The 23,987-nt window shown below is 41.7% G+C and overlaps 1 protein-coding gene across 1 annotated transcript in view; it reads right to left on the bottom strand.

Moving 5' to 3' along the window:
• CNTNAP2 (contactin associated protein 2) overlaps positions 1 to 23,987 on the bottom strand; it is a 2,330,533-nt gene that overhangs the window by 206,761 nt on the left and 2,099,785 nt on the right. The window contains exon 18 of the mRNA XM_070369076.1: positions 17,648 to 17,884. Coding sequence (XP_070225177.1) covers positions 17,648 to 17,884 — 237 coding nt within the window. The remainder of the gene's footprint in view (positions 1 to 17,647; positions 17,885 to 23,987) is intronic.

Genomic DNA, 23,987 nt, shown 5'->3' with positions numbered 1-23,987 from the left:
GTGAAGCAAAAGCTAACAGCTGTGATCAATCTGTCACATTTAAGTGGAACTGGAGCCTCTAATATCTTAATGAATAGTTCACCAAATACATAGGCTCAAAGAGCATGAATTAAAAATTCATCAAAGATTGAATTCAGATAGTAAAGAAGTTGAAAACTGTTCTGTTTCACTGTAGTTTGCTCTAACAGGGTGCAGGTGAAGTGTCCAAATCCTTTTCTCATTAGGAAATATGAAAATGAAGGTATCCAGAGAGGTAGGACATACCTACTTGTTTAAGTTTTGCTTTCAAAAATCACACATGCTTATTGTAAAGGGGAAAAAAGGACTCTTTCATACAGCAAAAGGGCAGAATATTTCTACCATCCTACCCTTCCCAACTCCATCACATTGCCTGCGGAGGTAACCTCTGGAGGTAACTAGTGCCAAGAGTTTATAAAACTTTTTAAAGAATGAAAGGATTGCATCAGTATTTTGCTCCATGTACAGTCTGATTCCACTCATGTTGAAAATAACCCTGCGTGTGTGTGTTGTGTGGATGATGTATATTATAGCACAGCTATCCATGGTTTTTTTTTGGCCAGGGCTCTCTTTGACTCTACTATGAGATGTCAACAATTGGAATATTCAGTGCCTTTTGGTGCAGGGAAGAGTTATGGCTTAGATTAATGGCAAAAGCAGAGTGGATTCACCTTTTTTTCTAGGTAAAAGAAAACTGAAAGAATGCTACACGTAGTATCATGCATCCATTTATCATCACCGGAAGGTGTCTGAACTGAAGGAATCCTTTGGAATAGGGTGCTTGCCCAGGAAACGCATGAGTTTCTAATGCAAACACAATTGAACTTTACATTTTCTGCTTTTAAGCTTAATAATATATCATGGACATTCTGTCCCATGAATAAATATGTCTGTCTCACTCTTTCTCATGGTTGTGTATCACAGTTAAATCATAGTCCCCATGCCTCATTATCACACAGAAATACGCCGTGATGACCGCTCTGTGAACATATGTCTCTAATACTAGTGTTTTCTAGGGTAGGTGTCTTGAGTATGATCGCTGGGTTAACAATACACATTGGCTACGTTTTGATGAACAGCATTCACTTGACCTCTGGCAGTTCCTTTTCACACTATCTCATGCACGAGGTGGCTGTCAGCTGTGTTCCTCCTTCCTGCCCACCCTGGGACACCAGCAAAGGCAACGTCAGAACCTGGACACCGACTCCACCTTCGTAATGTGGCCCTGCACGACTCTGCAGCCCTCCAGCCACCTTTCTCTGGGACACATCTGTTTTTCTTTTGAATTCCTTGTTCTCCAGTAATAATGGAGTGCAAATTAAAATGACAAAGAACCATTTTTTGCTTATTATTTTCACAACAATGAAGAAAAGAACACACTGCTGCTGGCCTTGGGAGAATTGGGTTTCTTGTGTGTTGCGCGCACACTGGCGCTGTGTTCTGGGACAAGAGATCGGCTCCACACATGGGAAGTCAAACACTTTACATCCTCACACTCCACCTCTCCATGTGTGGCAATCCATCCTAAGTAAATGATGTAAATACTGAGATGCCTTTTACAAACACGCTTACCATAGTGTTGTTTAATACTTAACAATAAAAACTTGGGCACAATTTCAAGAGCAAAAATAGAAGTTGCCATTTTCTTCTTCTGAGATACTTAGGCTAAATACATTTTGGCAAATCCACTGGACAGAATGCTAGGCAGTCTTTTTAAATGATGGGTATGAAGACCAAGTGGTTTCAAGGAAAAATGCTTACACTGTCTATGCTAATAGCACGTTTATAATGATACATAGTGCATTATAATAGTATAAATTGCTTTTAGGAGCTTGGAATACATTTTCCTACAGTACAATGTTCTAACATGGATCAATAACTAGAGATTATTTATTTGACAATGTAACTAAGTTACAGCAATTATGCAATTAGCCTGCATCCTGGAATTTAGGCACAAGGAAACTGCCAGGAAGAGGAAGGACAAGTTTCCCCTGTCTTTGTCTGGCGGGGTGGCCTCAGGCAAGACCTTGAAAGAAGGAGAGCTTCTCTGACAGCCTCCTTCTGCCTACCCTGCTCTTTCCTCCTCTCACTAAACAATTCCGGCCTCACAGAAGTCATCTTAGCCACCTCACAGAGCTTGCCTGCCATCTTCCTCACCCCTAAATTCCACCTGGCTCTAAAGAACCAAATTCACAATTATATGCCAAACAGCAATAGCCTCGCCATTCTCCAGACCCACTCTTGCTACCTCGAGTGGTGCTTTGATGCGTGGAGCATTAGGCCACAGGAAAGGAAGTGAGTGAGTTTGCAGGGAGTTATTTAGGGGGAGAACGGCTACTCTCCAAGTATATTCCTTAAACTGTTCCTACTCTTCCACAATTTCTTCCTTTTAAACTTACAGATGCTCTAAAAATTTATTAAAAAAAAAAACCAAATATCCCAGCAATGTAATGGTGGTGAGTAACTTTAATAGTGTGTGTGTGTATGTGTGTTTGTATGAGTAACATGTGAGTATGTGTGTGTATATATGTGTATATGTGTGTGTGTGAATGTGTGTGTCTGTATGAGTAACGTGTGTATGTGTGTATATATATGTGTATGTGTGTGAATGCACACACATGTGTGTGTGTGTGTGTATGAGTCACGTGTGTGTGTTTCTGTGTGTGTGTGTGTGTTGCTGGGGTGGGGTGAGGTCAGCGATAGGAAGGGGAGACCTGGCCGGGGCAGATGATTACTAAAAGGTTCACGTTTGTGTTTGTAAAAGAGGAGGCCGACTGCTATGGCCTGCATATTTGTGCTCCCCCCAAATCTCACGTTGGAATCTTCAAGCCCAAAGTGATGGTTTTAGAAAGTGGGGCCTTTGGGAGGTAATTGGGTCAAGAGGGTGGAGCCCTCATGAAAGACATTAGGGCCCTTATAAAAGGGACCTCTCTGCCATGTGAGGATACAAAGAGAAGTACGTGACCAAGAAGAAAACACTCAGCAGACAATGCTGGCACCTGATCTTGGACTTCTGGTCTCCAGACTGTAGAAATAAATTCCTGTGTTTACGAGCAGCCTCGTCTATAGTACTCTGCTATAGCAGCCAGGACAGATAGACACTTATTCTGGATTCTATCTACTGTGCTAGCCAGCCATGTCCTGGCTTGTGAGTTCCTTACTCTTGTCCAGAGGATAAATATTTTATCTGTGTCATAATTTCCACATTGTCCTCTGACCAGAGGAAGCAGAGCTCCTGTCGTGAGCAGAGGGTTGTTGTGCAGTCATGATGAAGACGTGGGCTGTGCCGAGGCTGAGAGTGCCCAGCTAGACTGAATTCCTCTCTGTGACCTCTGAGCAAGGATGTGAGTGGACAGTGTGGCTGATCAAGTGCGTCTGCCCTCCTAGCTCCTTATAAAACTGGATATAGAGCTTTACTTTGGTAATTTCTCTGTTTTTTTTTTTTTGGAATTTCAGTCATCAGAAGCCCATTGCTTACAGCACTGTTTCCAGACTAGAACAGAGATATTGCAATGCTTCAGCAGCCATCAATCAGTAATTCAAAGCATGAATTTCATCAATAGGAAAACTCACAGAGCATGGCTTGTATTTACCCTGCAAATCACTTCTTTGTTATAAAGCAATCTAGAGTGGTCTCTCGTGTCAGAAGAATTTATTTGGTCAGACTCCCAATGTCCCTGTTTCATCCCTCACCTTATACATTTGGAGAGAAAGGTCTGATCCATTACAAACACAAAATTGTGGACAAGCTGTGTGGGTGGGTGGTGCCCTAAAAAACACAAAGAAATGTCTTGTTATCTGAGGCTCACAGTTAGAAATCCATAGGTCCAGTTCAAATGTGCCTGTTTTTCTGTGTGTGTGTGTGTGTGTGTGTGTGTGTGTGTGTGTGTGTGTGTGTGTGTGTGTTTGCTTCCTTAATCAGCCACACAGATAGAACCTCAGGAAGGCAGGCAAAGAAAGAAGGGAAAATTATTCAGAACTTTTGGGACTTAGGCCTACTCTTAGCTCTCAGAGTGGTGAGATAAAAAGAGGACAAATTGGGCAGGATGTATTACCTACTCTCCACGGCACTCACTAACTGGCCATTATACACAGGACTATTGTCTAGAGAAGGACACCCTGGAGACGTGCTGAGGTTCTCAAGGGCAACGTGGACATGGCTGAGTAGACCTGCTTGCAGAGGAGCCGAAACATGAGTAATCTACAAGCAACACCCTCAGGACAACTTTTCTTAGACTGGCTCCTTTTAGATTCATGAAAGAAGTGCAGAGTGTTTCAGCTGGAACCGTGAAGTTAATATGTGGGAAAGAAAAAGGGCATCATTTTTGTGACCTTCACATTATTTAGAGTTCTGATTATTTCAAGGCTTCAGGTTATTTCAACCTTTAGGTTAGATGTTTTCACTTGTCCTTCTTGGAGTTGGGAGGTTTGAAGGTATGTGTACATTCTTGAGTTCTTAAAGGCACAGGGATTTGAAGCCAGAGCTGGATATCCACTCTCTCTTCATGCATTTGCTGTCTTTGATAGCGTTGGTGGTGTAGGGTAAAGGAAGCCTTTCTAGCTGTTGGAAATGTCTAGATATGGAATGAGCCCCTTCCTGTGGTGTGGTGTGGATCCCAGTCACTGGTGTGTTATAAAGGGGTCACTGAGCTGGTGTATATCATGGAGAAAACACCAGGCTTGGGGTTGCGGTTGTTCCAAAGCCCTGTGACTGTGGATAACAGACTGAATCTCTTAGAAGCCTCAGTTTCTTCAAATAGGAGTGCTCATGCCGACAGCTCAAAATTGCTGTGATGATTAAATAAAGTAAGATATGTGAACGTATTTAGTTCAGTGCCTGGCCTAAAAGGAAGAGTTCAACAAAATGTCAGTTGAATATGAATAAATGTAATATTCCTTTCAACCCTGAGATACTTTGATTTTGTGACAAAAAGAGCTTCACAAACTTAACAATTTAAGAGAAGTTGAAGAAGTGTTGAAATAAATCACCCAATGACATTTAAATGTTAGAGTAAAAGCTGAAAGTTTGAATAATGATAAATTCATTATGATAATAGAAATAAAACTTTTTGCACTAGTCCTTTATATTTCTAAAGGGGTTATAAAGTGCTGTAATAACCACACGTGGCTTCTGATTCAGTAGGAGACTACAAAGTCACACAAGATAATAATTTTGTTTATTTAATAGGAGAGGGGGGGCCTATAAACTTTGAAATTTATAACTTGGTTTCCTGTTTTAATTTGATTTTCATGACTTAATTTATATTTTAAACCAAATTTATAAGATTCCATTATAGGAGACACTTATTAAGGAATTATAAAAAGCCAACAGGCTAGAGTAGATCTATTTAAAAGGGATTTGATTTCAATTACTCTAATAGTAAAGTTTAGAAAGCATTTCACTGGCAACCTTGATAATCTCTGTTAACTTCTTAGAAAGAAGTGACTGGCAATGGTCTAGTGCAAATATTTGAATTACATTTGGCTTAAGCATGAGAAATACCTGGGCTCATTAATCTGAGTTGAAGCTGTAATCCTTAATAAGGGGGCAGTGTGTGTGTGTGTGTGTGTGTGTGTGTGTGTGTGTGCTAAATTGCTTCAGTCATGTTCGACTCTACTCAGTCCATGGGATTTCCCAGGCAAGGGTTTCTATGCCGTCCTCCAGGGGATATTCCTGACCCAGGGATTGAGCCCCTGTCTCCTGTGGCCCCTCCATAGCAGGCAGATTCTTTACTGCTGAGCCACTGGGAAAGCCCAGTGAGGGGGCAGAGAGACTGTTAATCGTTCGGGGTAAGGGAAAAATTTTAGATGAGGCTTCTAGGGTCTAGGAGTTCCTTTTTATTTTTTTTGCAACTCTATATTCAAGCAACCAGTATTATTTTCTAAAGACCTCAATAAATCATAACCCCAAGAAGCTGCTTTAGAATCCATTCTTACTTAATCTCAAGTGTATCTGCTGCTTTAACGGTGCTCCAGGTTAAACAATTCATCAAAATTCCATGATGCAGACAGAGATGTAATTAGGGTCGTGGCATGCAAGTGTTGCACTGACTCTGAATGCCATTTTGCAGGCCATGGAGCAGGACTGCTCTGAGGTCTAATGTCTTGTGGGACGTTGTAATCTTTGAGCTCCAGAGAAAGCTTGTCACTGCCCTATAGATGTGGGCGAGCAGTAATGTAAACATGAGGGATATTCAGCTTTCTGCTGCCAGTTAGGGAAAAACTACCCATGTGGACAGAGAAGTTCTGAGCTGGTTTCCTGGTAGCTCTTGAAAGGCAACGTCAACACTTTGCAGTCCTCTCTCTAAAGAGACCCTAAACTGCAGGACCTCTGACTTAGTGATTAATATCCTTCATAATAATTTGCATTTTCATAACATTAATGATTTTCAAAATACTTTCACCTACATCAGTTCATTTGATCCTCACAGTCCTGTGAATAATACATTTTATATAATTAATACAATTTATACAGAAACTGCAAGTCAAGAGAGTCACATGACTGTTCAAATTTTTTTTTTTCAATAATGTTGAAATTGAACGATAATGTTAGAATTCAAGGTATTCTTGCTCCACTGTTCTAAATAGTAATAACTTTCAACTGAGAAAACTCTAAAATGTACAGATTCCTTCTTTTAAAAAACAATATTAGTTTAGAATGATGTTGGCTGCATTGCTGGTCATAAGGAAAGGATTGAAAGGAATAGAAGATATTAAAGAATATTTTGGTGCCTGCAGAGAGAATGATTCATGTAGGAGTTTAAATCAGGGAACCTTCTTTTTTGTTGTTTGTTTGTTTTTAGGGGAACCTTCTTTAAGCTGTACTTAACCCAACTCTTCTGAGAGTAACACAGGAAGTAAAACTGTTCCCTGGAGTGGTACATTTGTAGATGTCTAAACTAAGCTCCGTCTAGTCAAGGCTATGGTTTTTCCTGTGGTCATGTATGGATGCGAGAGTTGGACTGTGAAGAAAGCTGAGCACCGAAGAATTGATGCTTTTGAACTGTGGTGTTGGAGAAGACTCTTGCGAGTCCCTTGGACTGCAAGGAGATCCAACCAGTCCATTCTAAAGGATACCAGTCCTGGGTGTTCATTGGAAGGACTGATGCTGAGGCTGAAACTCCAATACTTTGGCCACCTCATGCGAAGAGTTGACTCATGGGAAAAGACCCTGATGCTTGGAGGGATTGGGGGCAGGAGGAGAAGGGGATGACAGAGGATGAGATGGCTGGATGGCATCACCGACTCGATGCACATGAGTTTGAGTGAACTCCAGGAGTTGGTGATGGACAGGGAGGCCTGGTGTACTGTGATTCATGGGGTCGCAAAGAGTCGGACACAACTGATCGAATGAACTGAACTGAAAGGAAGCAAATTCAGGTCAGTTAAGTCTGAATTTTGGGATAGAATATTAAAATAAAATTTGGTCATGTTAAAGTTAATAAAGAGTTCTTAGAAGACCTCTTTCAACAAAAAAGCAGGGATAAGCTGTTATTTACATATCTATTTGTTGATCTACTTTTGAACTGGTATCTTTAAAGTATAAATGTAAAGAGAGAGTGTACCATTCAGTTCAGTTCATTAAGCACATATAAAGTCTTAGGAAGCAGGGCTGAGGGAAAACTCTGGGAGGATGAAAATAAAATTTTGTAAAATTGAAAAAAAATCCCCTATTCTTCTTTAATACTTTATACAGCAGTTTTAGATTTACAGCAAAATTGAGAGAAAGATACAGAGGTTTCCCACATGCTCTGTGTCCTCATACATGCACAGCCTTCGCCACTGTCAGCATCCCACACCACATTAGTACAGTTGATATAGTCACATTGTTGACCTGTCAAGGATGCTGACTCATCAGAGGCACCCCAAGTCCATGGTTTACACTGTGGCTTACTCTTGGTATTCTGCATTCTCTGGGTTTGGGTAAATGTACAATGATGCCTGGTGGTGGTTTAGCTGCTCAGTTGCATCACACGCGTGCCACTTCATGGGTTTCTCAGGCAAGAACACTGGAGTGGGTTGCCATGCCCTCCTACAGGGGATCTTCCTGACCCAGGGATCAAACCTGTGTCTCCTGGGTCTCCTGCATTGGCAAGCGTATTCTTTACCACTGAACTACCTGAGAAGCCCCAAATAATGATATGTGCCCATCATAATGGGGCTTCTCTGGTGGCTTAGTGGTAAAGAATCCACCTGCAATGCAGGAGGCACAGGAGACACAGGTTCGATCCCTGGGTCAGGAAGATCCCTTGGAGAAGAGAATGGCAACCCACTCCAGTATTCTTGCTTGGAGAATTCCATGGACAGAGGAGCCTGGTGGGCTACAGTCCATGAGATCACAAAGAGTCAGACATGACTGAAGTGACTGAGCATGCGTGCACATACACCCATCATAATAGTATCTGTCTTAGAGAGGAGTTTCACTGCCCTAAAAACCCTCTGTGCTTTGCCTCGTCATTGCTCCTTCCTACTTCCAACCACAGGAAACCACTGATGGTTTTACTGTCTATAATTTTGCCTTTCCTAAAATGCTATATATTTGGAATTATCCAGTTTCATACTGACTTTTTTTCACTTAGTAATACACATTGATATTTCCACCATGTCTTTTCATGGTTTGCCAACTCATTTCTTTTAAAATCTGCATAGTATTCCATTGCCTGGATGTACAACAGTTCATTCATTCATTCACCTACTGAAGGGCATCATGGTTGTTCCCAAGTTTTGGCAATTATGAATAGTGCTGCGATATATATTATCTGTGTACAGGTTTTTGTGTGGACATAAGCTCTCAACTCTTTTGGGTAAATAGCAAGGAGCATGATTGCTGGAATGTATGGTGAGAACATGTTCAGTTGGTAGGAAATTGCCCAACTGTCTTTCAGAGTGCTGTACCATTTTGCATTCCCACCAGCAATGAGTTTCTTTTTCTCCACATTCTTGTCAGCATTTTGGGTTGTCAGTATTCCAGATTTTGGCCATTCTAATAGATGTGTAGTGGTATCTCACTGTTGTTTCAATTTGGGTTTCCCTGACTATATATACTGTGGATCATCTTTTCATATTCTTATTTGCCATTTGTATAACTTGTTTGGTGTGATCTTTGGCCCATTTAAAAATTGCCCTAGTTTTTTCATGTTAGAAACTAAAGAGAGCAAAACTTCATAAAATATCATTGATTCATGGGAAACAAGTTGAAAAACTGCTAACTGATCTAAATCCTAGAACATCTTGTTCACTGTTAATTTTCCAAAGCAATCTCTTTTTGCAATATTAAAAGCAAATAACTATTTTAAAAATACTGATTATATCAGTTTTTTAAACTTCTAATTTATTTTTCAAGAATAAATCCTTTTTTTTAAAATTATGAGTTTAAAAAATTTTGTCTTTAAGTTTCAGTAATGTATCTTTAAATGTTTTTTATTTTTGTTATACTGGAGGTTCATAAGGCTTCTTGAATTTTTAAGCTTGAGATTCATTCATGACAAATTTTTTTAAGAGCCCTCTCCTCTAACCAAACACCTGTCCCCAGAATTCAGTGCGGCCCAGCATGGTCTGCCCTGCTAACCTTGGGTGGGACAGTAAGAGCAGCTCTGCTGTTAACACAATGGGCTGGTTCCATGTCCAGGTATCACTCTGCACTTCTGCCTCGCTTTCCCATTGTACTGCAGTTGGGTCCACAGCTTCCACTTCATTCCAGGCTTCATCTCATTTATCTCGGTCTCCTCACTGTCAATCCACTGCTTCCCACAAAGTAAGCTTACAGTAAATGTCTGTATTTCACTATACTTGTGCCCGGTGCTTATAAGGAAATTAAATTGTTAGTAATGATCAAACTGAAGAAGGAAATGGCACCCCACTCTAGTACTCTTGCCTGGAAAATCCCATGGACGGAGGAGCCTGGTAGGCTGCAGACCATGGGGTCACTAAGAGTCAGATATGACTGAGCGACTTCACTTTCACTTTTCACTTTCATGCATTGGAGAAGGAAATGGCAACCCACTCCAGTGTTCTTGCCTGGAGAATCCCAGGGACAGGGGAGCCTGGTGGGCTGCCGTCTATGGGGTGGTACAGAGTCGGACACGACTGAAGCGACTTAGCAGCAGCAGCAGCACTGATCAAACCACTTGATCTTACTTCATTCATTCAGAACATAGATATGTTAAATTTTTACTGCCAATGATTCAATTTTACTGAGAATCTTTACCTTACAGAACTTGAATAGTTTAGAAGCCACCTTATATTTCATGAACTCATCACTTGGACGCCTACCTAGAGGATTATTGTTAGGCTAGATTAAACACTACACAAAATCTATATCATATGCCCAGACCTCATGAGAATTTGCAGATCATACATTTAAGATGCCAAGCTTAGCTCAGATAGAGTAGTTGACCCTAATTATTTCTGTTTCCTTAGGGTTTGGCCCTCACTGGGCAAAACAAGCAAAATATCCATTTATCTAAACCATCCACTATTACAGTCAATTGCAATTGATGGAGGTAAAAGTATGTGAATGAGTTCAGAGCCAGGGTGATCTATAAGATGGCAGATTAAACACAGCTCAAGACCCCTCAGGTTTGATCATTTAAGAAAGTGAATTTCCTCTAACCAAGGGATGCCTCGGACGAGCCCTGCTAAGGCCAGAGCTGCCTGCTGGCAATGATGACCATGAAAGAAGGTTGCAAAGAGGAGACATTGCACACCAGAGGCAGAACTTTATGTCCTGCAGATGTAACGAAATACTTAAGGTCAATCAGAATGTTGGTATGGACATGCTTGTAAGGGAAGCAAAAAATGTGAGTAAATTAAAAGCAAACCCTCCAGAAAATTTATGACACTGATAATTTTTAGGTTCATGAAAGAAAAGAAATGGGTAGAGTTTCAGCTGATTTCTAGGAAATGATAGAGTATTATTTTTATAAACTTCATAAATTACTGAATTCTCATTACTGCTGAAGAATGAGGAATAAAAACATTCAACAACACACACAGGAAAATGAAAACTGTTTATCCAAAAAGGTCCAAAACCTGGTAGGTAATAGAAATGGGCACAAACTTAAAGTTATTTATCGTTTATGTGAGGCAAAGTCCAAAACTCTGTCCTTTATTACATTTGGTGTTTTACAAAGGGCTTGTTTTTACCACTGAATTTTAAAAAAACCCTTTCTGCAGAAAAGTTAATAGGTCAGGTTTTACTTTGTATCTGGGACCCCAAAGAAAAGCCCAGGTCAGGGAGAATGTTATTTACCACCATAAAATTTGATAATGAAGTCACCTAAGCTTGAAGGCCATCTCTGCAGCTCTGACCTTTCAGAATCAAGTCAAAAGCATTTCCTTTTATCCCTAAGTATTTACAGGCTTTTGTCCACAAGAGTTTTCTTAACTTTTCCTCTTTCTTTTTAAAATCAGATGACTGTATGTTTTTATGATATTTTTAAGGTCTGAAGATTTAAAAAAACATATTAATAGAGGAGAGTTTTCCCTTCTTGAATAACATTCTAAGGGGAAGAGGAAGAGGAAAAAGAATTCTTGTTCCTGTAGGCATGAGTCCAAATCTATAAAATCTCCTGTTCCAACTGGCAATGAAAAAGCAGCCCATGAAAGACATTTCTTCCTGCTGGTGTCAACTCTTCTCCAAGCTGGGATCAAGAGTGGGGAGGCCAATCAGAAAAAATAGCCAGTGTTCCCATTGGTGTGTGAGTGCTTAGTCTTGTCTGACTCTGAGACCCCATGGACGGTAGCCCGCCAGGCTCCTCTGTCCATGGGATTCTCCAGCCAAGAATACTGGAGTAGGTTGCCATTTCCTCCCCCTGGGATTGTTGCCATTATCTAGTTTCATATAAAGGTGTGATCCTAAGATGCGTTTCTCTTTTCTCTCTCCCCTAATTGTTTTATAATATTTTGAAATGAACCTTCCCTAAAAGGCTTCAAACCCCACTCTACAAGGGCAGCCCATAGACTTCCTCTGCTCCCTGAGCAGTGCCTGGAGCCACCGAGAAGCAGAGTTTGGAAATATTCAAAGTGCATTGGGCAAAGCCACCTCCTCCTGCTTACCAGGAAACACTCCTTTGGAGGCAAGAAGGAAGATCCTCGTCCCTTACAGGTTGAACTTGGACTTGAGTCTTGGACTTGGACTGGTGGGTACAATTTAATTTCCTTGAACTTGGATTTGAGTCCTCTCAGCAAAATGGAGTCCTGAACTCTTTCAGTGCCTTCTTGTCTCCTGATGGGTTTTGATTTAGGAAGGGACCCAGCCATCGCTAAGGTGACCTAATTTGGCTCTTAGTGGGGATGGACACCTTATATGAGGAACTGCACTTGTGGGCGTGACCCCTGGGATGCAGAGACTGGGGTGTCCATTCCCATCTCTGCATATTCCTCAGTCCATCAGGGTTTAGGGTCCAGAAGTGATACTTTCAGCTTTAGAAAAATATGACTGTGACCACAATTTAGTAGGGAGCACACTTTATGATACTGCCATTGCTTCTTCGGTAGCTGATGAAACCGAGGATGAGATGGTTGGATGACATCACTGGCTCAATGGACATGGGTTTGGGTGAACTCCGGGAGTTGGTGATGCACAGGGAGGCCTGGCCTGCTGCAGTCCATGGGGTCTCAAAGAGTCAGACACGACTGAGTGGCTGAACTGAACTGAACTGAACTGAATCCAGCACTCAGAGATAACTGAAACAATGCTAGTTAGGCATCTGATATTTAAAGCTTTTAGGGACAGATGAAAGGACGACATGATTTAAAGTAAAAACAAGAACACAAACAACAAAAAAGAAAGTGCAGAGAATGGACAGGGACACCTGTTGTCTGGCTGATGTGTACCAGGTTTTCAGCTCAGAAATTTGTTCACATGATCCCATGTGAGCCTCACGGTGGAATTAAGAATAGATGTTACATACTGCTGAAGATGAGGCCGAGTGGAGTTACACATTTGCTCAAGGTCATGGAACCTGCAGGTGAGGACGCTAGATTCAAACTCACGTCTAATTCCCTCATCCATTCTCTATGTGGGGACTTGAGTTAGCCATAAACAGTCTCTTCTGTATCAGTTACAATGTCAGGACACTCAGGGAGAGCAGGAGGCGGAGCCGGACCACAGGGAGGGGGGCGTGCTTCGTGTGGCTGTAAATGAGGCGATGCTGCATCTGCTGACCCTCCTCCTTCACTTGTGGTCACTGCAGTCCTGTTACCTTGGTCCTTCTAAGATTGGACTTTATCTGAGTGACAAACAAATGGATGTTTGAGAAGAAAAGACAACTCCCTAAACTCAGACACTGATTTCTGAGTATTTAAAGATATGCATTTAAAGACCCTGATGCTGGGAAAGATTGAGAAGAAAAGGACAAGAGGGCGGCAGAGGGTGAGATGGTTAGATAGCATCACCAACTCCATGGATGTGAACTTCAGCAAACTCCAGGAGATAGTGGAGGACAAGGAAGCCTGCCATACTGCAGTCCATGGGGTTGCAAAGAGTCAGACGTGACTTAGCGACTGAACAACAGTGAAGCTTCAGCTGCTGTCCTGGTTTGGCAGAGGAACGTGAAAATTTTTACAGGAAAAAAATGCAGAGAAGTGAATTAGGAGATATTTTTGTGCCTCTTGATGATAAGTTCTTGCTAAACTTGGCTCAGTGAAGGGATCCTAATGAAGAACTCTTTCTGGCAGCCTGGATGATGGCTAATTCTCATCTCCTGCTTTTGTGTACACTAGATTGTCCTGGTTCTGTAGATGTAAACCACTGAAATATTTTGAAAATTTCAGTATAGTCAGACTCAACTGTACATTCAAAGCGCCTGTTCACTGAATGTTTGTTAAAGAAATAAATCAGTAAGTGATTACTGCTTACACCTAAATGTGTGGGTGTAGGGTGGGGGGTGAGGGGAGGGAAAGAGGGAGAGAGAGAGAGAAAGAGGTTGTGTTCAGATCTTGTATTCTGTTTCTTCTTATGATAAAATTTGCATCCAAGAACGTGCTGTTTTTTTTTTTTTTTAACTGAATCACTATAACTAAAAAGCTTTAAGACCAGGGGTTCTCTTTTCAGTTTTACATGAAGCTACATGAAGGATCAGGCCTCTCAGGTGGCTCAGCGGTAAAGAATCCACCTGCATTCACGGGTTCGATCCTGGGCTGGAAGATCCCCTGGAGAAGGAAATGGCAGCCCTCTCCAGTATTCTTGCCTGGGGAATCCCATGGACAGAGGAACCTGGCGGCTACAGTCCATGGGGTGGCAGAGTCGGACAGGACTGAGCGCCTAAACAAACATGAAGGACCGTGCCCTGGTGAGAAGCAGTAACACACAGTGATGGTGAAGAACCGGGGCTTTGAGTCAAACTGCCCGCATATAAATCGCAGTCCTGCTACTTACTGGTATGTGAACCTCAGGCAAGTGACTAATACCCTCTTGTGCCTAAATTTCCTTCTCTGTAAACTGGGGAAAATAATTATAGTACCAACATAAGGCTGTCATGATTATTAGGTGATATTAACATAATTAAAGACCTTGGCACACTGCCTGGCACATAGCAAGTTTTCAATAAATGTCAGCTTTTACCACGGTTAAACACAGGAATTAAGACGCACCAAAGGTTTTCATATGCACTTCTGTTGATTTCCTATGATTGCCCTAACAATGGCTCACACCCTGGGTGGCCTGAAACAACAGAAATTTATTCTCTCACAGTTATAGTGGCTCAGAGTAAAAAGCAAGGTGTTATCAGGGCCACACGTCTTCTGAAGGTTCCAGGGGAGGGTTCTTCCTTGCTTTTTCGAGCTTCTGGGCGCCCCCCATGTGTTCCTGGCCCACCCTAGTCCAGGATGACTCCACATTAATTACATCTGTAAGGAGCCTATTTCCAGACAAGGTCACATTCTGAGGCTCCGGGTGGACAAGTGCTTGGCAGAGAGGGACCCTATTCAATCCGTGGTTGTATTCAGCTACAAACATTTAATACAGAAATTGCTGTGGCTGCGATAGGTCTGCTACTTTCCCTCTTGCTTGAAAACCCGGAGAAGACAGAGTTTACTTCTAATCATGTTGTTAATTTCTGGTTAGAAATAAAATTGAGGTTGATAGTCATAAATGTGTTTTGAGGTTTGACTGTCCAAGAAGGAATAGGTCCGTTTAGAGAAGACAACCAGTGGCGTGTCCAGGGGTCCCCAGTGGGGGTCCCCACTAATGCTGGGTATGACAGACCCACAGCCAAGCCTTCCATGTAAGCTGGGTTTGCCCTGCTCCCAGAGGCATCTATGGTCTCAGCCAATGGGCTGCCAAGGAACTGTCCATGGGATGGCGCTGTCTGCGCTGAGTGAAGTGGTGGCTATTGGCTGGGCATTCTAAGAAGAGGGGACATTGCACAGTTATCTGTAGAGACGAGGTGACTGGCTATGAGGTCTAGTTATAGAGTTTTTGGGACGCCTTCATGCTCTCTGGGCTGCACTTGTGGTTCAACTGGTAAAGAATCTGCCTGCAATGAAGGAGACCTGGGTTTGATCCCCCGGTTGGGAAGATCCCCTGGAGAAGGGAAAGGCTACCCACTAGTGTTCTGGCCTGGAGAATTCATTGCAGGCAGATTCTTTACCAACTGAGCTATCAGAGAAGCCTGAGGAAGCCTGCCTGCAAAGTACTTTCACGAGCTCACTCTTAGGCAGATGACTGTGGTTGCTCTCTCTGGAGGCTGAGTCATGTGGCTGTAGACCCCTGGAGGGTGTGGTCACAGGAGCTGATGCTCTGGGAGGTGAAACCCAGACTAGAGTCACCACCTGGCCGCAGGCCTCGGCTGGAAGACCCCATCTGGGAATGAGCCTGCCTACGTGCAGGTGAAGCTTTTCTGATTCCTCTCAGCCAGCACCAACTTCATCCTCCCCAGGTCAAGAGAATACTTGTCTTGACCCAGAAGGATGCCCACAAATACTTTCCAAATACAGTTTGCTGTTTTTAATCTTTTTTGGTAAAGCCATAAACTGAGTCAAATGTAAACTCACCCTGCTAAACAGGTATTAAGAGAATATTTAGGGATTTTTAATGTAAACCCTTTGAAATAATGTCACTGGGAATTCACAGGCTTTCTTGGACTCCATCTCAAGAACTGGCAAGGCAAAAGGGTATATACTCTCATCTTTCTGTTTGTGAATATTGCCTATTAACCCCCAGAGGTTGTGTGTGAGCTACTGTACTTAACCTAACTCTCCAAAAATAAGGGGCTCATGATTTTCTTTAAATTGGTACTTATGCAGTGGAATCTCTCAGACATTAGCGCTCACTTGATTGCATTCAGACACCACTTTGGCAAGGGAATGACTACATTAAATTAGCATCAAGCACAATGAATGGTAATTGCAAGGCTGTCATTTCTACAAGTGCAAAATTAATGTGTTCTGCAAACCCTTCCCATTGTGTGACACCGGAAAACCATGGAACCATGTTGTTGCAAGTGGGAGGATGCTCTGTAACAGCAGTGCTAATGTGCTGTGGATTATTCAGCAGTGGTGTTCCTTTCCACCTTGGTTGTTGTCTCATGCTCATCCTTCAAGCCCAGTCTGACCGAATTTACATGCTTACATGACAGCACTGTGAGACAGTAGCCTGGATGTACAGAGAGTGTTAGGGAACAATTCCTCCTTCTGTGTGGCATCTTGTGTGAATGATGGCAGCATAAACAACCCTCCATGTATTCATGAGAGTATGAAAAGGCTACTTATGTAAAGCTTCTTATAAAGAGATGCACCAACCATTTACAGAAAACTTTACCCAAACGCTATACATTCATTTAGAAAGAGAAGAGTGAGTTACATGCATTTCAATTGTAGCTTGAGAAGAGGGTCAGCTCTGCCTCTCCCCAGCCCTCTTGCTTACAAGTAGAAAAGAAGCCACAGGCCAGGTGTGTGAATTTCTTCTGGTTATGCAAGATCACCGGGTGTATCCTGAATGACAACAGCCATATACACCAGGTTCTTGGAGTCAGCTGATTGGCTTTGCTGAATTTATTAGGGGTTACTCTTTCAAGACTGAAATAAGGCAGTAACATTGTTAGATGTTACTGCATTATTAGATGTAGTATCTCAGTATTCCTGCACTTTGAGGGGGCTGAGAACCCGCCACTGAGGTGTCCTATAGAAGAGTGATAAAAAATGATTGTGACAAGAATTGAACAGAGGGGCTTTCTTGTGAGTCCAACCTGAATTCATTCTCTTAGCAGCTGGGGGAGAAGTGGACATGAAGAGCACTGGGCAGCACAGATTGAGTCACTGCACGATGTACAGGTCTAAGCGAGTGAGAGGGTCAGGAGGCCCATCACGGACCCCTTTCAATGGCTACTTACTTTATTCCTCATTGTTAAGGCATGACATGGCTATTTGCTCTGTAATGTTCTAGTCACTTCAAAGTTTGCTTGAATTTAGGGGGAAACTTTGCACCACACTCAAAGCTTTTCTCTTCTTAATGAACAACAAAGATGAAGGGATTGTTTTAGGGGACTTCCTACTTATGATGAGAGAAGAATTCCAAACACTTTACCCTTGGAATGAAGTACCCTTATGCCAGCTGGAGAGCAATTCAACAGATGATCTGGGCTTCAAAGATATCTAAACATGGCTCTGGAAACTGGTTCTGACCTACCTTTGTTGCAAAATGTTCCATCATAGGCTGTGTTGGAGCAATCGCAGGAATAGCCATGGTACTTCTCTATGCACTTGCCTCCATTCTCACAGTTGGCTCCGTAGCTGGTGCAGTGCCCTGAGCACCCAGATTTGAAACCAGATGTGACCTTGGCTCTCTCTTCCAAGTCCAGAGTCACCCCATTCATCCTTAGGGAGCGGATACAGCCCAGGAAGCCCTGCTGGCCTCCAGCACCACCTGGAAGACAGAAGGCACGGAGCTCAGACAGAATCGCCTCTGCCGTGGCTCCTATTTCATTCCTCACGCCTCGGACCACTGTGGGAGGAGAGAGACTGCCAAGTGCTGCAGGCTGTCTTACTGTCAATAGAAGAGCTTGCAACTTCCCCCCCTTAGGCTATAACGCCTACTTAAAAAAGAGGCTGTCTTGGGAGAAGCAATAAATTTGCTACAGAACTAAAATGCTTGGAGACACACACAAATTTTATAAGCTGTTTTGGAAGTCTAATCTGGTTTCCTTAGGAGAGAAGTTCATACGAATCTCTAAGTTCCTTGGTTTTTAATCTCACGTTGTTATATTCCACAGCACTATCTACTGGAAGAGATATAAAAAGGCAGAGGGATATGAATATATTAGCATAGTTAACAAGTCAATTAGTCAGAAGAAGTAAATCCATTTGGAATGTGGTTGTAAGTCCTGGTTCTTCTTGTCTCAAGAAAAGCTTTGCTTTGAAATTCATGTTAAGGATTCCCAGAGCTCCTTGTCTGGGGTTGTTGGAAATTGGAATTGACGATTTCACACAGAAGTCAACTATACCACATTTATTACCAGGTCAGTTTAGATTTTATTGCCTTTGTTTAATGCCATTTCAAGACACATAACACAAAAAGCAAGTTCACTGTGATTTTCTAAGTTATGGAGTTAGAGGTTTATGAGCATGAAAATATTAAAATATTCTTAACAAATTTCATAGCAGAATTCATTGGAGAATTGTTAATATATCACAAGTGGATTGTGTCTATAATAACCTTTGCTATGATTTTTTAAGCAGCTGGTACAAAAAAAGAGGAACTCAAATTTATAAATGTGCCTGGGTTTTAGACTAACAGCTCTTCTGGAAATTAAATACAATGATAATAGTTAAACTTATTAAAAGAAATCTGACGGGGATTTAGAAAAAAAAGATATGGTTAATAAAGTGAAAGTTACTCTTTTATTGAGGGCAATGTAGTAGGTATTCTACTAAGCACCTTATGTATGATATTCACCTAAATCTTACAACAACCTGACAAGGTAGGCATTGTTAGTTAGCTCAGTCGCTCAGTCGTGTCCAGTTCTTTGTGACCCCATGAACTGCAGCATGCCAGGCCTCCCTGTCCATCACCAACTGCCGGAGTCTACCCAAACCCATGTCCATTGAGTCGGCGATGCCATCCAACCATCTCATCCTCTGTCGTCCCCTTCTCCTCCTGCATCAGGGTCTTTTCCAATGAGTCAGCTCTTCGCATCAGGTGGCCAAAGTATTGGAGTTTCAGCTTCAACATCAGTCTTTCCAAAGAACACCCAGGACTGATCTCCTTCAGAATGGACTGGTTGGATCTCCTTGCAGTCCAAGGGACTCTCAAGAGTCTTCTCCAACACCACAGTTCAAAAGCATCAATTCTTCAGTGCTCAGCTTTCTTTATAGTCCAATTCTCACATCCATACATTGTTATCTTGCCCTAATTATTTGGATAACAAAACTGAGGTTTAGAGACATGAAGTCCTGTACTTAGGACTCATAACTCTGCAGTGCCAGGGCACTGTCAGCTCTGCCTTATTCTTGAGCTGTGGTTTTAGACTCTGTTCTGTGATGATCGTCTAATACAGAAGATCTTCAGGGTCTGAGGGGCACAGACATACATGTTTCTGAGGTGTAGATTTGGATGTCTTTAAGACAGCATGGTCAATAGGATTGGCAGACTTTGGGTGAGGTTGCACACTGGAGATGGATTCTGATCACTTATTCCAGTATCTTGAGAAAAAGTGTGCAATTACACGACTCAACAGACAGGGCTTGTGGATCAGAGGCTTTAGTTGCAGAGATGGATCAGCCTTTGTTTATGCCTGTGTATCCTCAGCCGTGAAACAGCAAATGACTTGCACTACTATCTTTGTAAACCCAAGCCTTGCAGTTCTCTCATTGGGTAGTACTGAGATTTGAGTGATGATTCTCCAGGGATTATTCCTTCTAATAAAATATTTAAATAGAAGAGGATTAATTGAAGGGAGTCCAATGCCCATTTCAATAGCTGTGGGAGAGTAGATGGCAAAAGAAGTTACTAAAAACAACCACTTTGAAGAATTTCCCATTTTGCAATCTGCTCATCAGCACCTTTGCACACTTCTGGGCTGTGGAGAATTTGGGCCTTAGCTATGATTTGAAGAATTTCAATCCATGAGTCACCATTTGTGTGCTAAAATTTCCATTTGGCATCTATCATTTTATCAGCTATGGCTTTTGTTCTTGCAATAAGGGTTTTTCCAAAGGGTCTTTTGTTCAATAAATGCCTCATCATTTAAATTTTCATCACTACTCAATTAAAATATTATATCCTGCCAAAATATGCTGAAATTTTTAAATCTGTGTTTTTGGATGTCTGCCTCTCCTTCCCCTGGTTACAAATATAATAGTTTTTCATTGTGGAAACCATAAACACACTGATAAGCAAAATGAAAAAGAGAATCTGTAATGCTACTCAGATAGAATTACCTTCATTCTTAGCAAATAGCTTTTCTCTCTTTTATCTGTGAACATACCTATGTGTAAAAAATAAAACAAAGGAAAAAGCGGGGTATGCACATTGCTTTGAAATTTGCTTTTCTCATTTAACATATCATAAAACACTTCCCCAGCAATAAATATTCAAATAGAACATCTTGTTTAACATCTGCACAGCAGCCCAGCCTGCAAAACACTGTAAGTTATTTTGTCATTCCCCTACCTTTGGGCTTTAAGCAGCTTATTCCAATTTCCACTGTATATGATACTGTTATAAACAGCTTTGTAACAACCTTTTCATGCTGTCCAGTTTTTCCTTAGAATTAATTCTCAGACGTGTAATTGCTGGGTAGAAGGGAATATACGTTTTAAAGTCATTTACAATATATTTCCCTCTTAGAAGACTTTATCAATTTGTATTATATTTCACCAGTAGGGTATCAGACCCCTGTCTTCTCCACGACGATTCTAATACTAGACAGAATCTTTTCGAATTTATAGGCTGGAGCGCGGGGAAAGAGTTCATTCTTTTAATTTGCATTGCTTCAATACTGTGAGTTGAATAATTTTTTTTTTCTCATTCCTATTTTTTGGTTTCTTCATGACCTTTGTTTTTTGAGGGGAAGTGGAGAAGGGAATAGCAACCCACTCCAATATTCTTGCCAGGAGAATGCTATGGACAGAGGAGCCTGGTGGTCAACAGTCCACGGGATCGCAAAGAATCAGACATGACTGAGAGACTAACACTGCACTACAGGAGAAGATACATTTCTTATTGATTGATAACAATATTTGGGGCTTTAACTTTTTGTAATAAATTTGGCAACTCCATCCTTCCAGTTTGCATCTGTTAACTTGTACATAATGTTTCTTTTTCCCTACGAAAGGTTCTGATGTTTATGTAGTCACATCTATCTTATTTTTATGATTTCTGCCTTTGATATTAGACTTATAATAACTTTTTCTAATCCAAAATAATATAATTTTTCAACTATATTTTCTTCTAGAACTTTTATGATTTTACTTCTTTTAACATTTCATTCTTTAATCTATCTGGGATGTACATTAATTTTGAAATAATGCATATTTAAGGGTGTCAGCAATGGTTGAGAGTTTGAAGAGACTTGTTAAAAGACTCTAAATGACAATCTGATAAAAATGGAGATTTAGTAAGTTTCAGTTGTCAGAGAAAGTATGTATAGCTTAATTCATAGTTTAATTGTATCAAAATAAGTATTTAGAGATATGTGTATATGCTTCATTATGTACATAAACAAACTTCATTCAGTGAGAGGATTTAGCCTCTTTGGTTCATTCTGGACCTGTTCTTTCTGAGTTCTTACACCCGCCAGTCTTCCTTCCTGCCTTTGTGTTTGTATGGCTCTCTCCCTATTGACTGCTGACTGTTTTTGGTCAGCTCTGTGGCTTCAATCAAATCGCAGCATCCTTCTCTCAGCGTCAGTCTTTACTCTCCATAAAGGAGGCTGCACTGGATGTCTCGGGTCCTTCCAGCTATGAATTACTCTGGTCCATGATGCACAATCTCTCCCTGGAGGCTTGTGTGTCTCCCTCTCTACCTTTCAGCAAATTACTCTCAATTTCTCCTAAATTTCTTTTTGCTTCCTTTTCCCTCTTTGCACTGCTGCCTGACCTTCCCCCTGCTTCTTTCCTTAATTGACCATAGCATACAGCTATAGTCTAATTTGTATTTGTTGCATTGATTAAATAAAGTTTTACAGTATTTTCTTAATTTATAAAGAAGGCAAGTGGAATGCCATTTCCCTCTCTATAAAGGAAAACCAAATAACTTACATTCTTTTTTTAGATGGTCCCTGATTTCTGAAATGGGTCAGTGAGCTGGAAAGTACTTTTACTGACCTAGTCAATATAAAGAAAAGTCTTTTGTCCTGAAAACGGTCATTAAATATTATGCAAAGGATGCTAATGCACTAGAGCCAGTGATAATTATTTGAGTTCAAGTTGTCTGCTCTATAGAAATCTGTCTTGGTGACAAATGTCATAAGTTTAAATTGTAGGTCTGCAAGCAAAAATGCTACTTAACCTTCGTTAATTAGAAAATCAACACATTGTCACTGAAGAGAGCCCCGTGCCACGTGAGGGCCTCACGCACATTAGTCAGACCTCTGATAATTACCCAAGGGGAGACGTGGGTTTAATTTGTAAATCATTTTCCATGTGAAATGCTATTCAAGTATTGCAATTAAAGATTAATTATGAAAATGCTGTAACTACCCATAATGAATAATACAGTCATCAAAGGTACAGAAGATTGGGGCAAAATAATCAGGTATTAAATTAAACATAAAGGGTGAAACTAATGATCAGGAGGAATTCTAAAAAACACTGTCCTCAAACTAGGAGCTTAATAGTTTTCTAAGGAGCTAAGTTGGGTTCCAGAGCACCTGTGCCCTGAGAGACAGGTCAGTCACTCGCCATAGAGAGAAACTTCACCAAAGCTCACACACACAGAATCTAATTTATCCATTCAATAAGTATTAATTTTATGGCTCCTAAGCCTCATCTAGATGTTTAGAAGGTACTGTGACACAAAACACACACAAGTCTTTGCCCTTGCAGAGCTTACATTCTTGCCGAGGGAGAAGGAAATTTAACAAAAAGCTCAGTAAGTTATGCCGTGTTTGAAGTCAGTGCGGGTTAGGTGGGATCTGGAGTGGGGTGGGGGAGACCCCTATTTTATTTATTTGTTTTTATTTTTTGGCTGTGCCGTATGGGATCTTTGTTCCCAGACCAGGGATGGGAGGGATGGAAGGGTGGAGTCTTAACCCCTGGACCACCAAGGAAGTCCCAGGGAAATTCCTGTTTCAAATGGAGCCCTTAGGGCACATCCCACTGAGAGACTGCCAGAAAGAGTATCCAAGGACAAAAGCCCTGGGAAGACAGAGGTCAGGGGGCACTTCCCTGCAGGCAGGGGGAGGGTGGTGAGGGAAGGGAGGTGAGACAGGAACTGCCAAGAGAAGCAAAGCCACCAGCTCACGTGTTACGGCACTGGGAGGAGGAATTCCCTGCTGGTCCGGTGGTTGAGAATCTCCCTGTCAATGCAGGGGACATGTGTTCAATTCCTGGTCAGGGAAGATCCCAGAGCCCTGAGTGTGACACACTAAGCCCATGTGCCACAACTACTGAACCCACACTCTAGAGACCGTGCTCCACAATAAGAGAAGCCACCGCTATGAAGCCCGTTACCCACAACGAAGAGTGGCCCCCACTCACCGCAACTAGAGAAGGCTCATGTGCAGCAATGAAGACCCAGCGCAGCCAAAAAATACGTTAAGAAATAAATAAAAATAAAAAGACAGAGGAGACGTACTTGTTGCCCACAGGTTGATACAAATGTAATCACAGCCATACTATGGTGTGAGGTGCAGTGTGACAGGAGGGGCAGCAAACAAGCGAGGAGAGTATGAACTGAGCTCACAAAGCCCTACACCTGGGTGTCAGCTCTGCGGCTCCCTGCTCGATCTTCCCAGCTCCTCTTTGAGCCTCAGTCTCCTCATGGATGAAACTGACAAACATATACACCTTGCATGCATGCTGCATGC

This window comes from Bos mutus, chromosome 4 (assembly GCF_027580195.1).
Source record: "Bos mutus isolate GX-2022 chromosome 4, NWIPB_WYAK_1.1, whole genome shotgun sequence".
Classification (NCBI taxonomy): Eukaryota; Metazoa; Chordata; class Mammalia; order Artiodactyla; family Bovidae; genus Bos; species Bos mutus.
Note: the sequence above shows the minus strand (reverse complement) of the source record. Positions and strands in the feature narration are given on the sequence as shown.